At 37.3% G+C, this 15691-nt stretch overlaps 1 protein-coding gene across 1 annotated transcript in view; it reads left to right on the forward strand.

Moving 5' to 3' along the window:
• Nucleotides 1–1171: 1171 nt before the first annotated feature.
• Nucleotides 1172–15691, forward strand: part of LOC121313324 (microtubule-associated protein 1B-like) — a 55630-nt gene continuing 41110 nt past the window's right edge. The window contains exons 1-2 of the mRNA XM_041245730.1: nt 1172–1426; nt 8173–8274. Coding sequence (XP_041101664.1) covers nt 1240–1426; nt 8173–8274 — 289 coding nt within the window. The 5' untranslated portion in view covers nt 1172–1239. The remainder of the gene's footprint in view (nt 1427–8172; nt 8275–15691) is intronic.

Genomic DNA, 15691 nt, shown 5'->3' on the forward strand with positions numbered 1-15691 from the left:
CAAAATGTTTGATTATTCTTCACTTGTTGTCGATAGGACTATTACTGAAAACACTCATCGTGCAGGTATCTCAAAGTCCATAAACAGAACAAAACGTTAAAATAAATGAGTTCTGCACTGTATAAAACTGAGCTGATTTTACCAGTGCTTGCTTGTCTATTAACCAGTTTAAAATTATTTCTAAGCAAATTAAAGCATTTTTTATTCATCTTTATATTTTTAAAGTTTTCACACGTGGCAATACCCTCCTACAATTATACTGTGATCATTCCACTGTGTTATGTTGTGAACGATAGCTAAATTTTAAAACATGAGAAATAGCAAATGCTTATCGTAAACGTTTACTGGTACCTTAAGATTAAGGGCCATATAAGAACGATAAATACTGTAAGTGATTAGAAGGACTCCTTTGTTGTTCTCCAGGTTGCTGCAGTGACATGGTAGATGCCATAACGAGTTATTGTTAGGGGGGACTCGAACACATACCCGAGTTCTGTGGTTGATGGAAACACGGTATAAGCTTACTGACCTGTTTACCAAAGATCTAAGGCTGGCTTTTACTTGACACTATTATACCATAAATCAAAACTACTACTTTGTTTTGTTGCAAATTATTATTATTATTATTATTATTATTTATTATTATTATTATTATTATTATTATTATTATTATTGTTGCTGTTGGCGGTGGTGGTGGTAGTGATGCTATTCTTGTTATTGTTAGTAGTAGTGTTATTTATTACAATGTACATGTGACAATCCAGTATATTTTTGTTAACTTTTAGAACACTAATGCATAAATGTTGTTTACTCTGTTACGGTGTTCTGCTCTACACATTACATATGGTTTTGATTCAGTACGGTACAGTATCCAAAAAACAGGACATTGTGATGTCTAGAGAAGTCTACCTCCGTTGTATCAAACCAATTGCAATTAATTTGAAACAATCCTTTCTTTTCTTTTCTTTAGTTTTATAATGTAGCCTACCTCTCTCCCTCTCTCTCCTTCTCATCTTTTATTGCTTCCGGGAAGGTTTGATTTGCTGCAGATGACATCAACTGTAAAAAAAAAAAAACCCAAAACCAGACCGTGATTTCTAGTTCATTTTCTCCTCCCCGGGTCCTCCTGGCCGTGACACAGTGTCTGGGATATAAAAGCGTGAACCACTCCTTCAGTGCTTACTCCCCGTCTGGCGTTAGCGGATTCATTCTCACAGTTACAGATTGGGGGCTGTGAGGATGGCGACGATAGTGGAAGCAGCAGCAGTAGACTCTGAGCCTACTTGTAGTAGCAATGCAGTAGCGTCTCCATCATCTTCAAACCTTTCCCACCGGTTTCTCGACAATAAATTCTATTTGCTGGTGGTTATTGGAGAGATTGTTACCGACGAACAACTGAGGTGTGCCATTGCAGATATACAGCGAGGTAAGAAAGGACTGTGCAATATTGTATTTCATATACAAAAGAGAGAGAGAGAAAAAAACTGTAAATAATAACAATTATAATACAAACCTATGTGTTATATATATATATATATATATATATATATATATATATATATATATATATATATATATAGGTAACCATTATTCATATATAACAGCGAACAAGGTATCACATGGTGAGTTTTTGATTGGTATTCTTTTAGAAAATGCGGAGTTTTCTCAGAAAAATAACCTTGGGCAACCCTTTTTTGGTGCAGGTCATGACAATAAAATATTCACCTGCCGTTATTTTAAACTATTTATCTACCTGCCGTCAGTACATGTTATTATTATTATTATTATTATTATTATTATTATTATTGAAGTGCACGCACAGCCCATCCCTGCTTGTGCTGTAAATCAAACAGATGGTCCCATACAGTGCAACACCCTTTCTAGTTAAAGAGCTGGGGTGGTACAAGCCATTATATGAAAGAAAATGATACATTTACACATGTGCATTAGTTTTTCTTACAATTAATTCTGATAATATATGTTATTGTATTACTGTCTATGTATGGCAATCCGTACCAAACATGATGCTGCTTATAATGATTCAGCAATTTACTTCCAATGGCAACAATTATGCAGATTTTTTTTCCTGCTGTACCACACCCAAAAAGCTGTCCAGTTTCATTGTTGGCTTTTAACCATTTTTTTCACACAGATTCAATTCTTAGTGAGGTCCTACAAAAAAACGATGGCTAGTGTACATAAAATTTTGTTTACAAAATGCTAAAGCGTTTATAATAATAATAATAATAATAATAATAATAATAATAATAATAATAATAATAATAAAATGCAAAGTATTCAAAACACAAACAATACATTCCAAGGTTCATATATGTTTTCACCTGTAACATTATATATATATAGGATATATATATATATTGGATATAGTATAGATAGATAATATAATATATATATATACACCAATGATAATATATATAAATGCATATTATTCCAATGGTTATTAACTGTATATAATTTAGAATTATTATTATTATTGTTATTGTGTTTTATAGCAACTCGCTGTACATGACATTGCATATGCCTTTAACGTTAAGGAATCATAGCCAAAATAAAGGGACCTGTATCGGTATCTCAGTGTTTGTTAAAACAAGTACTGGCAAAAGCCTTCAGGTGTGCCGTCATGCACAGTTTGGGGTGTATTTCACGACCTCCGCTTGACAGTAGCGTCTGTCACTCATTCATTCTCATTCTCTGCATTTTGGTTCTCTGCTGTTCTCCGTTACCGGCATGTGGGCGTGGTTCAGTCCGCAGTGCGGTTCCTACGGAAAGCCACAGTAGACCTGGGCCAGCAAAGGGCGTTTCAGAGAATGTCTATACAATGGGGGCGCTGGGAGATGTAGTTGAAAAGTAATCAACTGCCGAATCATTTAAGCAAGAGAATATGACAAGTTAACATTCCATTATTAGAAAAGGAACAAACCTGACAACTGGTAATAATTTTTCGTGTTTGTTTTCACACGGAGAAGCAATAGGGTAGCTCGACAATGATGTATACAACATGTTTAACTTGTCAATACTCAGAATATACTAATAAAGTGTATTGCCTTTTTATTTATTTTGTTTTACAGTATTATGGTGATGGCCGCCCTGTGTTTAGCCTCTTTGCTATGAAAGCTTTACAGTGGCTGCAGTCAGCCAGATTGCCAGCCATCATCATCATAAGAGTCAAGCATAGAACTGTAAATGCACTCCAGTCCTGTCCTGAACACCCTCAGCTTAAATGTGGGCTAATGTCCACCTGGGGGCTAGAGGTGAAAGGCAGGAGAGACTTGTAAATAAAACTGCCATGTCACCAAGCATGATTTGTTAAATGTAAATGCAGGCCTTGTTTATTCTATGCATATATGTGTGTGGGATTTTTTATTTATTTTTTCAAATGGAAAAGCTATAAAACTAGGCTTTAAAATGGAGAATACCATGGCAAGCAGAAAACAACATACGATTTCAATCTGCTGGGCATGCTTGGTCTGTGGTCAGGCTCGGAAAAAACCCGACAATTACCAATCATTGCTGCCATTTTACTGACAGCCTAGGACTTAAACACTCCATTTAGTTCTGTTATACCAAAAGACAAATTGTAGGACATACAGAAATGACTGTATATAGATGAAACTTTTGAAAATTCTAAATTGGGAGATTTTTTGGGGGGTGGCGGGGGTGGTGCTGAATTACAATATATTTTTTACAATATATGGTGCTGAATTACAATATATTTTATTACTGTATCCCCTGTAGAGTGAGCAGGTGGGGGTGTGGGGGCGCTTGATTTACAAACTTAACTTAAGCTAATAATGCATTACAATTGGCAATCTACATTATCAGAAGTCTCCCGCCGAAATTGGAAAACTTGGCAGGTATGTATATGTCTATAAATCCCTCCACTGTTTGTTTTCAAACACACTTTCCCTTCACAAAGGTATGTTTAAACAAGGTATACATACACACATATAGATACATACATATGTATATATTATATAATATAATATAATAATATATAACGTTCTGTTCTCTGAAAGCCCTCAGGAAAATGATTCAGGTGAGCTCTATGTACTAATATTACTTACATTTTCATAAATACTGCAAATTTGTAGCCTCCGTCCTTCGTAGAATTTTTGCATGTGATTTACTAAACATCTCTTTTTCATGAACATCTATCGTAATATCACTGCAAGTTTACAAACAGCATAAATTACTGTTCATTAAACAGGAGAGATCGAAATTTGCATCTCATTATAAATAGATTCGCAATGCCGAAGTCAAGATTTAGAACCTCCTTCTGGCAAAGATAAATGAGTGGTATAGTGAACAGAAAGAAGCAGTAGCAAATATAATAGGATCGAGCTATGGCTTCTACAAACTCCAACCTTGATGCAACTATGGCACTGGCTAAAAAGAAAAGGAAAACAAATTTCTGCAAAGACAAAACTGACCTGTTAGTTAGTGAAATGGAAAAAAAAAAATCAGGAAATATTATTTAACACTTTGCAGGGCCAAAAAACGTTAAGAAAAGAAACATGGAAAGAAATAACTAACACAATACATTCACTGGGACACTGTAAGCAACAGACACTTGACATAAAAAAATGGCATGACCTTAGGAGGACTACAACAAAGAATGCAGCAGAAAATAAAACAGCAGTACATCAAGGGAACACACGAAACTTCGAAATTCTAATGAGAATTGTACAGAAATTCAAGATACGAAAGAAAAATCAATGATACATAGAACCCAAAGTGTCTTGGGCTCACTTTATCTATTATTGGTAATGCAGTTAAATCAGTGATTAGCCTGGTTTCTCTTCTCTGAACCTTCTCCAGTGCAATACTGTGGGGTAGATGTAACGTGCAAAGTGATTTGCAGGTGCAAAACCCCCATAATACTGCCGTAAATCGTGCTTAGCCACTGTAAAGTCTGATTTTACCGATCGCTAAAAATGTGGCGTATATAAAGAATGGTGTTCAACAGGCGTTCTGCACCTGCTGTCAAATTTGCACTTTGCGATCATTAATCCATGAGAATGAATTTGAAATGCATTCAAATAAAGAAAAGGGCATGGAATAACTAAGCAGGTGCAAACATTATAATACAATGTAAGGATTTTGGCTTGCACTTTTGCAATTGCTGACCCTCCAAAACTCTTCTACAAGATGCAAACCATTGTAGAAGCAAGTGACTAAGAGCTGTATAAAAACACACACCTGCAGAGACCTGTCATTGGCTTCAGGATAGCAGCTGTGGTTCACTTCCTGACGTGGCGACACTTGGCTCTTGTTGAGGAGAGGCAGGAACACATTCAGAGGAGAAGGGCACGACGAAGAAGAAGACGACCCTTCATATTCAATCCCAGGGTCACTTTGTTTGGGATGCCGGAGGATGCAGTACTAAGGGTTATCATCTCATTCCACAGGCCATCCTAGACCTAATAGCTGACCCCAGCATCAATCTAGAGACCCCTATCCCCGCACATGTGAGTGCTGTGTTCTCTGCACTACTCAGCCCCTGGTTCCTTTCAGACCGCAGTTGGAATATCTGGAGGGATAGCCCAATCCACCAGAGTGCTAGGCAAATTTCTAGATGTCATGCTAAAAAGGGCAGGCCAATACATATCGTTGCCTAAGGATACTAGCATAACTGATGTTGGCTGAGGCTTTTCATGCTTAGTGACCTCAGCTGTAAGACTCTCAGCCCTTCTCAAAAAAGTTTTCTTTTCTTTTCTGTATGCCAAGAGGACTTGGCTGCCCTTCATCTGACATTTTCTTTTGGTTTGTATTTTCATGCTCCACAAATGTCATACAAAGACTACTACTCTCTGTACCCCTAACTCCTCTGCATGTGCCGCATTAAACAGACCGATGCGCTCATTGAGACCCTCATTATCATAATTGCGGATCATCATTTGTGTGTGTTGAGTAATTTGCATTGCTCTCAAGCTCACATAGGGCACAATGCAAAATAATTGCCTGGCCGCAATGCAATTAGAATTTTGCACCTGCAATTATTTGCACTGCACCTAGACTTGCATCTAGTTCTGTATGTCCTTTGCGGTGGCTCCATATTTTAAGTGGGATCTAACTAGAACATAATAAGATGGTGGGATAATTAGCATAAGTGTTAGTTTTAGCAAGGTTTGAGTATTTTGATCATATTTATAGCAGGACCTTGCCAAAGAGAATCATTTGATAACTAGATCAATTCTATCTGTAATGTCAAAGTCACCTGCTCACATTAGTAGTACCCATATAGTTGTAGGTGCACTGGTGTTTTTTCAATGGGTCCAGATCCTCCTTACAGAATCATGCTTGTCTGAATGATCTCCAGTGGCAATTCAAGCACATCAAGTGATTGCAGTGTTTGTTTATTTTCACTAACGGACAATGGAGGCACAAGGGCTGCTGCAATGAAATGAGCCATTGTTGGTCAGAACATTGGTACCATTTTGCTAGTTTGAAATATCAATGATTTCACAATGTTATGAACCAAACCAATTGTATTGCAGTGTATTGCAGACGCACTGTATTTGTTCCAGTGCATTGTGTTGCCATTGCTGGTAATACTGTGGTTAGTTAATGGTTCTGCCAGGGTTTCTTTGGTGCCATTGTAACCAAACCAACATTTAGAACAATGTGTGTGAGTCTATTTCGAACAACATTGGAAAAGAAGTAAAATGTCAAGTTTGCTCATTTTTTTATTAATATGGAGACAATCCCTAATGTTATTACTATAGAAATACATTAGGGATTGTCTGTACATTTATTAGCCTTGTATCCTGATGCCAGCCCACCGAAATTAAACCAGTGAAAGATTCTGTTATGGCAACTGGCCTATTGCCACTTACTTGAGATAAGCAGAAATTTCCTAGAAAATGCATCTCCCCTTCAATAATGCTATGGCATCTTACAGATAAGTGGGCGATAAATGCGAGTCAATCAGCTCTGCTGCTTTGGTAATCCCCCCGCCATAAATATTTTAAAGAGAATATTGCTTCTTCTGAGAAGGGATGAAGCTGGTACAAAGAAAACCGAAATGCCATGCAGCTATATTTGCTTTGTTGAGTCCATTCTGTTTAGTCTGAAATTAGCTGCACTGTGGTGTTCTTGGTTTTGCAGTCTGTGATCTTGTGTTCCATTGTGAAGAAAGTGTTTTTCATCCTGTAAGCCCTTGAGGATTTGAAAACACAAAACAATGCACAAGCACATTTCATGAATTACCAAAGCAGTATTGAACCAGTTATTTACATTCATATGCTTAATGCCATGCCTTGTTGTAGGAATGCCATTATAGGCTTTCAGGGTTGCAAGTGAATTGTGATGTACTGATAAGGGCAGACTTTACTATTGGCATATGAAAATGGCTTCCCCGTTGTTGGCTGTATAACTACAAATGTGTTAAAGTATATTAATTTAGACGCAGGGCAGACAAATCATTGGAGTGAAAAGCAGGACTTTAAGTGGAACTTTCAATAATACCGTACTTTAGTGGGATTGGAACATTATTTCATATCTACAGCTGGAACAGTGGACCCGTTTGTCGTGTTTAAAGATTTTTTGTAATGGGTGTGGTTGCATTTATGGAAGCCACATTTCAAGGTGATGACGGCATCTGTCATCCCTACATGTGATGTTACGCTTTCTTCCTATGCCACATTCATAAATATACAGTATCAATCAAAAACTCAAATACTGCGATCTGGCTTCTGGACTAAGACAAACAAATCTAAGTAAATATATGGCTTTTTTTAAATAGCCTGGTACATAGATTTCTATATTTTTAAAGGAACCTTATGAATCCATGTTGAAATTACAATATATATCTTTAGGCAGGAGGTGCTTCATCTCTAATGCATATCTTTAGGCAGGAGGTACTTCATCTCTAGTGCTTTCCTGTAAGCAATCTTCTTAATTCCCATTGTGCTTTCAGAGCTACAAGAGAGTTTGCAGAGGTGTGGCTCAAGATGATGCCATTGCCAGTGGTTCTAAATGAGTCATTCTAAACTTTTTGTATTTTTATCTATTAGATAAATCACATCGATTAACATATTGAACCTGACTAACTTAATATTTAATACCTGCAAAAAGGCAACTGAAGAAACAGAATTAATATAAAATCAGGATCTGTGTCTAAATGTTGTTTTACTTTTTTTTTTTTTACAGGAATCCGCTCTTGGGACACAAACCTCATTGAATGCAACTTAGATGACGAACTGAAACTCTTTGTTTCTCGACATTCTGCACGATTTTCGCCTGATGTTAGAGGTAAGTCCTAGAAAGTTACTTTATAAAGCACAAGTGGGTATAAAACATACCAGGAAGATTTCAAGTGGTTGTAACCACACACTTTTTTAGCTATAATATATTTTCATTTCAGAACATGATATCTGGTACTAAAGAACTAAAGAATGCATTCCTTATGTGACTGCCAATAGTAGGTATATGGGTTTTTCACTCATGTGGGAATAATTTGTATTTTCCCATCTCTAGCTAGCTGAAAACTTATTTATACAGCATATCATTTTCTGTTTGGTCTTTCTACTGGAAAGTAGACCCAGTCTTTGTCACATACCCTTTGACGGGTTTAAGATCGTTGTGACAATCCCTAGATTATGGATACATGTTATTCACCAAACAAAATGTGTTTTATGTAAATTGCTCATTTTAAACTTTTATTTTTCTGATTTAATTTTTACTTGCCACTGTAGAAATGTGTTTGTTTGTCATAAACACAAAGTTTTTGCACGATGCCCCAGTAACAAATAAATTTAGCAAAACATTTTGTTGTTGAGTCACACAGCTGCATTTTACACATTCGATACTAATGACTGCTGGCAACCGATGAACAGTCTTAGCCAACAGGATGGGCTTTGCAAATGGGTAAGCCTCATTAGAAAGGGTAATCCGAGCCAGTGTCTGCTGTGCCCTTGACCTCAGATATGCAAAACTGGCACATGTCCATCCAGCCTTCCATGGTTGTCTGATTTTAGCACCGTGCCCTTGTCATCTGGCTTATGCCATATTCATTATCACCACATGCTACTTCACCATGGTGTGTGGTCATTATGGATGCAGCAGTGCTTCGGCCCAAAAAAAGGGAGTGGAATAGATCGGTCTGCAATCTAAGTTAAACAACAAGCACGCTTCTTACTTTTCACTACAGCAGCATGTGATTTATATTGTATTTGCTTATATTAGAGTATGCATACAAGTAGGGTTTATATCCAGGAGCTGTTGCAGGGCAAATGCAGCTCTGCTGTTCAATGAGGCTGTTTTTGAGAGCCAGCCATTTTGTGTGTTCTAGAGATGTTATAAAAAAAATAATGCTAAACTGTAGTTTGTAACTGCAGCGACTATATATTGTAGAGTCTAAACGAGTGATTAACTATATATATATATATATATATATATATATATATATATATATATATATATATATATATATATATATGGATAGATAGATAGCAAAGGTTTCAAAGGTAAACAGTATTTATTCTCTGGGATCTGACAGGAATGAATATAAAAATGAGTTTTGGAATTTCTTCATCAGACCACCATTCAATGCAAGGTGCCTTTTAATGCATGTTTGACTGTGTTTTCATGTTTGAAAACAGACCATAAAACGGCTGTTATAATTACAAGGACAGAGTCGTTTACCTCTTTTGAGTTTCTCCACTGTAATCTGCTGTAAGATTTTCTTTGGAGACCTTCTGAAAGGAACAGATTGGTGGCGATATCTGTACATTAAACCCTTGCACGGGAATCCAGATTGTTGTGTGTCCTCGCAGACAGTAGCTGCTTCAAAGTGCCACAGATAACTGAGGACGTATTTTCTTAATTATAGCTGAGGCCATTTGTCTCTGTATGGACTAGTTGTTATGGAAGGGCTTCTCTTCAATAAACTTCCAGCCCTTTCTCTAATTCATGTTTTTATTGTGCAGGTAGCACTCAGGTACTTTAAAATGTAAAGTCAATGTAAGACTATTGCTATTTATGTGCTTATCTCTTTCACATTTATTTTTGTGTGGAGTAGAGTGATATACTGTAAGCTGATTTGATATAACTCAGTTGTAGATAAACATGATACTGGTGAATAAAGTATCTATTTATTTATTTATTTATCATCAAAAATGTTGCAGAACCCTTCAGTGGTATCTTATAGGAATATCCATTAATTAGAAATCTTTTTACCTGCACCTGTCCAGCACCATTACAGCATCGCCAACAGACCTGTGAGGCTTGCATTAGCTGTTACTGTCCCAGTTCCTAGTGGACAAGAGTCCACAGTGCAAGACCACAATCACTTTTGGCACTTATTTTCACATGGGGCTGGCAGGGTCTTGCAGAGCTCAAGACAAACAGGCGTGGAAACTGAACTGCTGTCTTCTTCTAGAAGAGTGTGCTCCCCCAGGGCAGGGTTCAGACACGTTGGCATCGCTGGGAGTCAGAGAGCTCCCACTGCGTCTGCCAGTCTGTGCCTCCACTGTGTTAATGAGAGGGCTTCAGACAACAGTGTAGGAGATCAGGCATTCATCACAAAGGGTTATATATAACAAAACAAAAATACCAACAGAAATACATATATAGTGAGATGAATACAGTAGCTGTTCATAATACATTCATCTATGGTTAGAGGTGCAGTCGGCCCCGCTTTATCGGGACTCCTCAGGAGAAGGAAATATATCCTGAATAATGAAATTACATTACATTATGATTAAATGTTAAATACATCATTTAAAATACAAGTTTTTGTTATTTTTTTATTCCTAAACAAAAGTTTAACCACAAGAGACTCGAGCTCCTTCAAGAGTTCAGCATGCTTTACCCAATTTACACAAATCACACGTAATCACGTACTCACTGCACTGTGCTACTTCCTCTGAAAAGCGATCTCTGTTCATCATTTGAAAAAACTGTATCCCAATGAAACGAAGTGACGTCCCAATTAAACGGCATAAATAGCATTGGGAAGACGCGTCTCCCATTTAAGCAGAAATCCTGATTATCAGTATCCCGATTAGGCAGCGGCGACTGTATAATGTTAATGTGGTTTAAATTTCCTGCTATATAAAATGCCCAAAATACTGTAATATATACCGTAGCCCACCTTAAATTGCTTGGGTTATTCATTTGGCCAGTGTTCCACGATGAATATATTTACAGCAATGAAAGTTTGCATGAATACAAGTATGCACATTCTGCAGCATCTCAATGTAGTAATTCTGCACATTTTACAGCATGTATATTTTGCAGATTTTTAATAAGCTGGAAATAACTGACAATGTCTTGCTCACAATCATTTCACCTGTTTCAAGAATAAGCAAATAATTAAACATGTGTGCATAAAGAGCACCAACAAAGTTTCTTTACTTCCCTGCATTTTCTCTGTGAATGAGCACAAGTTGTTTTTACAGAAATACAGCATCATTCAAATAGCCTGCAGAAAACGACCAAATGCTTCTTTATCTTAATAAAGAACAGCCAGTTTATATGTGTTTGGCATTCAGTTGAATTTAAATTCTTTGTATGTATTATTATGTACATTGTTGTATAGATTTTGAGTGCAATAGATTTGATTGTTTTATTGGTCTAAAACCATTAAGATTACGATTATTTATTGCTGCAAAAACCCATAAAGAAATGGTTCAGATTTATTTAATGTTTTAAAATAATAATTTAGCAATATGGTATGTTTTGTTTGTGTAGCCTACATTATATACTGTGTGTATGCATCCTGAGATTTGATCATTTGGTGACTAAGTTAGACAACTGAGAGGACCTTGTTTTAACCTGATAAATGAACCCTTTAAATGCACTGTGTTTGTGGCACTTGTAAAGTATGACTGTGCTGTCAATGTCATTTCCCGCATTGTCATATGTGATCTATCAGACAACAGGGAGGGACGGGAACAAGAGTTCTAAATGAAAATTCTTGCCTTTCTTCAGGTTTCTCACTGTATGGATAGGCACAGTTATAACAGTACTAAAAATAGCTGTCTGGCTGTCTATTCATGTGAGTGTATTTAAACCATTCCCTGTCTGGTTACAGTGTTGTTCTGTTAATCTGAATGAAAAAAACAAACTGTGGATCTCTGTCTAGGTTTTTTTTCTGCAGTAAACTAGACTGCTGACTTAAAAATATTCTTGAAAAATACTGATATAGGTGCCATTGAGTACGTAATAGGGTTTAGTTTATTAGACTTGGTAGTTTAGCTGTGTGGTGAGGAGTACAGGGGTTAGTTTATTAGGCTTGGTAGTTTAGCTGTGTGGTGAGGAGTACAGGGGTTAGTTTATTAGGCTTGGTAGTTTAGCTGTGTGGTGAGGAGTACAGGGGTTAGTTTATTAGTACAGGGGTTAGTTTATTAGGCTTGGTAGTTTAGCTGTGTGGTGAGGAGTACAGGGGTTAGTTTATTAGGCTTGGTAGTTTAGCTGTGTGGTGAGGAGTACAGGGGTTAGTTTATTAGGCTTGGTAGTTTAGCTGTGTGGTGAGGAGTATGTACTAAGATTTGAATCTAGCTCCAAAAAGACAGAAAAGACCTTCTGAAGCATCAGTCCTCATCTTGGATTTGTCCGTATACTGTGTATGAAATGTGAAAAATTCATAAAAAGAAGATAAATGCTAACAGTTAACTCACAAGTTTCCACATTCCGGGGATCTGCAGCTATAACTGTGGTTACACAGTAAGGGACTGAGCCAGTTTTCCACTGATTATTCTGCCCTGTTACACAGACAGGTTCTATTGTATGAGAAAAGCTCTACAGGAGATTTATCTTAGTGTGACAGGATGACTCATTATTGCGTCTTTTTCAATAAGCTAAACTTTCCTCATTGTGGATGGCGGCCAGATTATTACTATTATATTACCAGAAGCAGATATGATCTATGCAAAAAGACACAACACTAATTCATACATTCAACGGAATATAGAAAATATATACAATTCTTGTATGTTCATTCACAGCATACCCTTTTGAAATCTTCCTTGTTTGATGTAGTGCGGGGAGCGCTTGTTTTCTTCATGATTTGGTTGACTCTCTTTGTCCTTGAGAGCTCCCTGGTGAAAACAGTTGCCGTGCAACGGAGCAGAGGAGAACCGGTCCTGCAATAAGAACAGAGATTTTTTGCTTTGCCTTGCCAGAAATTGGCTGAGGCTGTAACAAGGCAAGCAGTGAGGGAATATCATTCAGGTGGTACACAGACATATTTTACTCTACCAGCAGAACAGAATTAGTGTTGGCTGGTACTGACTGATTCCTTCATGTGACAAGGAAGGATTATTATTAAGAGGGTAACAGGTACACACACCAGCTGTGCACTTCACTATCTTGCTGGACGTAAAAGAATGTGTCCTTTTGTGAAGGGTCATTTCATTTTCACTGTTGAAACACATGCTCTTATTTAACTATAACTGGAGAAAGTTTTGTGTGCTTTCCTGTCTTTGGTATACTGAATATAACTAAATGTTAATACATACCTCTTTAAATACTTCCTGGCAAGCCTACCTTGTAAATCAGCCAGGCACTGCTTATTACAATGTAACACATTTAGAATCAGAAAATATTATGAGACTGGATTTGTGGAATCTTAAAATTCTAAAGCTTGTCATATAGGACGTTTGAAAGACAATGTGATTTATGTTAATTGACAACAAAACGTGTGTCCAATGCAAAGCAATGTTGTTCTTAATCAGATATTTTGCACTTAATCGAACTCACTCGAGTGGATAGACGTCTGCCTTTTTAAGCACTGAACAGCAATGCAGCAAAGTGTTAAGAGACACAGGGCTGGTGAAGCGCACACATGGCCCTGTGGAGCTGAGGACTGGCAGCACAGCACAATGCTTCCACGAGCCCTCAGGCTTCACATGGCATTGGGACAGGGAGATGGTCTGGTGAGGTGAGGGCACAGAGGAGCTGGGCTGGGGAAGAGACATATATAGATTATGTCTAGACTAGCACAGGGTATTTTAAGCAGCCTGGGTGATTGTGGAAACAGTGGTACAAGTGAAATAGTTTAATTTACATAAGCTCTTAAAGCAGAGGTAGATTAGCATGAACTAAACCTCTGGGGATGAGGTGAAGCATGTAACCTTCTTGACATACAGCGGAATGAAAAGGAATGTTTTTTGTAATTTGTAATTACTTGTAATTATTTGTAAGATGTAATTTTACAGGGGCACTCGGTAGTGTAATGTGTTAGGGGCACTTGGTATAATCCAGAACCAATTGAAAAATAAAATCTTACCCAACTGTAAACTATACCCTAGCTGTAAACTATACCCCGAGTGTATACTATACCCCAACCATAAACTATACCCTAACTGTAAACTATACCCCGAGTGTATACTATACCCCAACCATAAACTATACCCTAACTGTAAACTATACCCTAACTGTAAACTATACCCTGAGTGTATACTATACCCCAACCATAAACTATACCCTAACTGTAAACTATACCCCGAGTGTATACTATACCCCAACCATAAACTATACCCTAACTGTAAACTATACCCTAACTGTAAACTATACCCCGAGTGTATACTATACCCCAACCATAAACTGTACCCTAACTGTAAACTATACCCAGAGTGTATACTATACCCCAACCATAAACTATACCCCAACTGTAAACTATACCCCAACCATAAACTGTACCCTAACTGTAAACTATACCCAGAGCATATACTATACCCCAACCATAAACTATACCCTAACTGTAAACTATACCCCGAGTGTATACTATACCCCAACCATAAACTGTACCCTAACTGTAAACTATACCCTAACTGTAAACTATACCCAGAGTGTATACTATACCCCAACCATAAACTGTACCCTAACTGTAAACTATACCCCGAGTGTATACTATACCCCAACCATAAACTATACCCTAACTGTAAACTATACCCTGAGTGTATACTATACCCCAACCATAAACTAAACCCTAACTGTAAACTATACCCCAACCATAAACTATACCCTAACTATAAACTAAACTACCCTAACTGTAAACTATACCCCAAGTGTATACTATACCCCAACCATAAACTATACCCTAACTGTAAACTATACCCAGAGTGTATACTATACCCCAACCATAAACTATACCCCAACTGTAAACTATACCCCAACCATAAATTGTACCCTAACTGTAAACTGTACCCTAACTGTAAACTATACCCTGAGTATATACTATACCCCAACCATAAACTATACCCTAACTGTAAACTATACCCTAGCTGTAAACTATACCCCGAGTGTATACTATACCCCAACCATAAACTATACCCTAACTGTAAACTATACCCAGAGTGTATACTATACCCCAACCATAAACTGTACCCTAACTGTAAACTATACCCCGAGTGTATACTATACCCCAACCATAAACTATACCCTAACTGTAAACTATACCCAGAGTGTATACTATACCCCAACCATAAACTGTACCCTAACTGTAAACTATACCCAGAGTGTATACTATACTCCAACCATAAACTATACCCCAACCATAAACTATACCCTAACTGTAAACTATACCCAGAGTGTATACTATACCCCAACCATAAACTATACCCCAACCATAAACTATACCCTAACTGTAAACTATACCCTAACTGTAAACTATACCCAGAGTGTATACTATACCCCAACCATAAACTGTACCCTAACTGTAAAC

This window comes from Polyodon spathula, chromosome 1 (assembly GCF_017654505.1).
Source record: "Polyodon spathula isolate WHYD16114869_AA chromosome 1, ASM1765450v1, whole genome shotgun sequence".
Taxonomy (NCBI): domain Eukaryota; kingdom Metazoa; phylum Chordata; class Actinopteri; order Acipenseriformes; family Polyodontidae; genus Polyodon; species Polyodon spathula.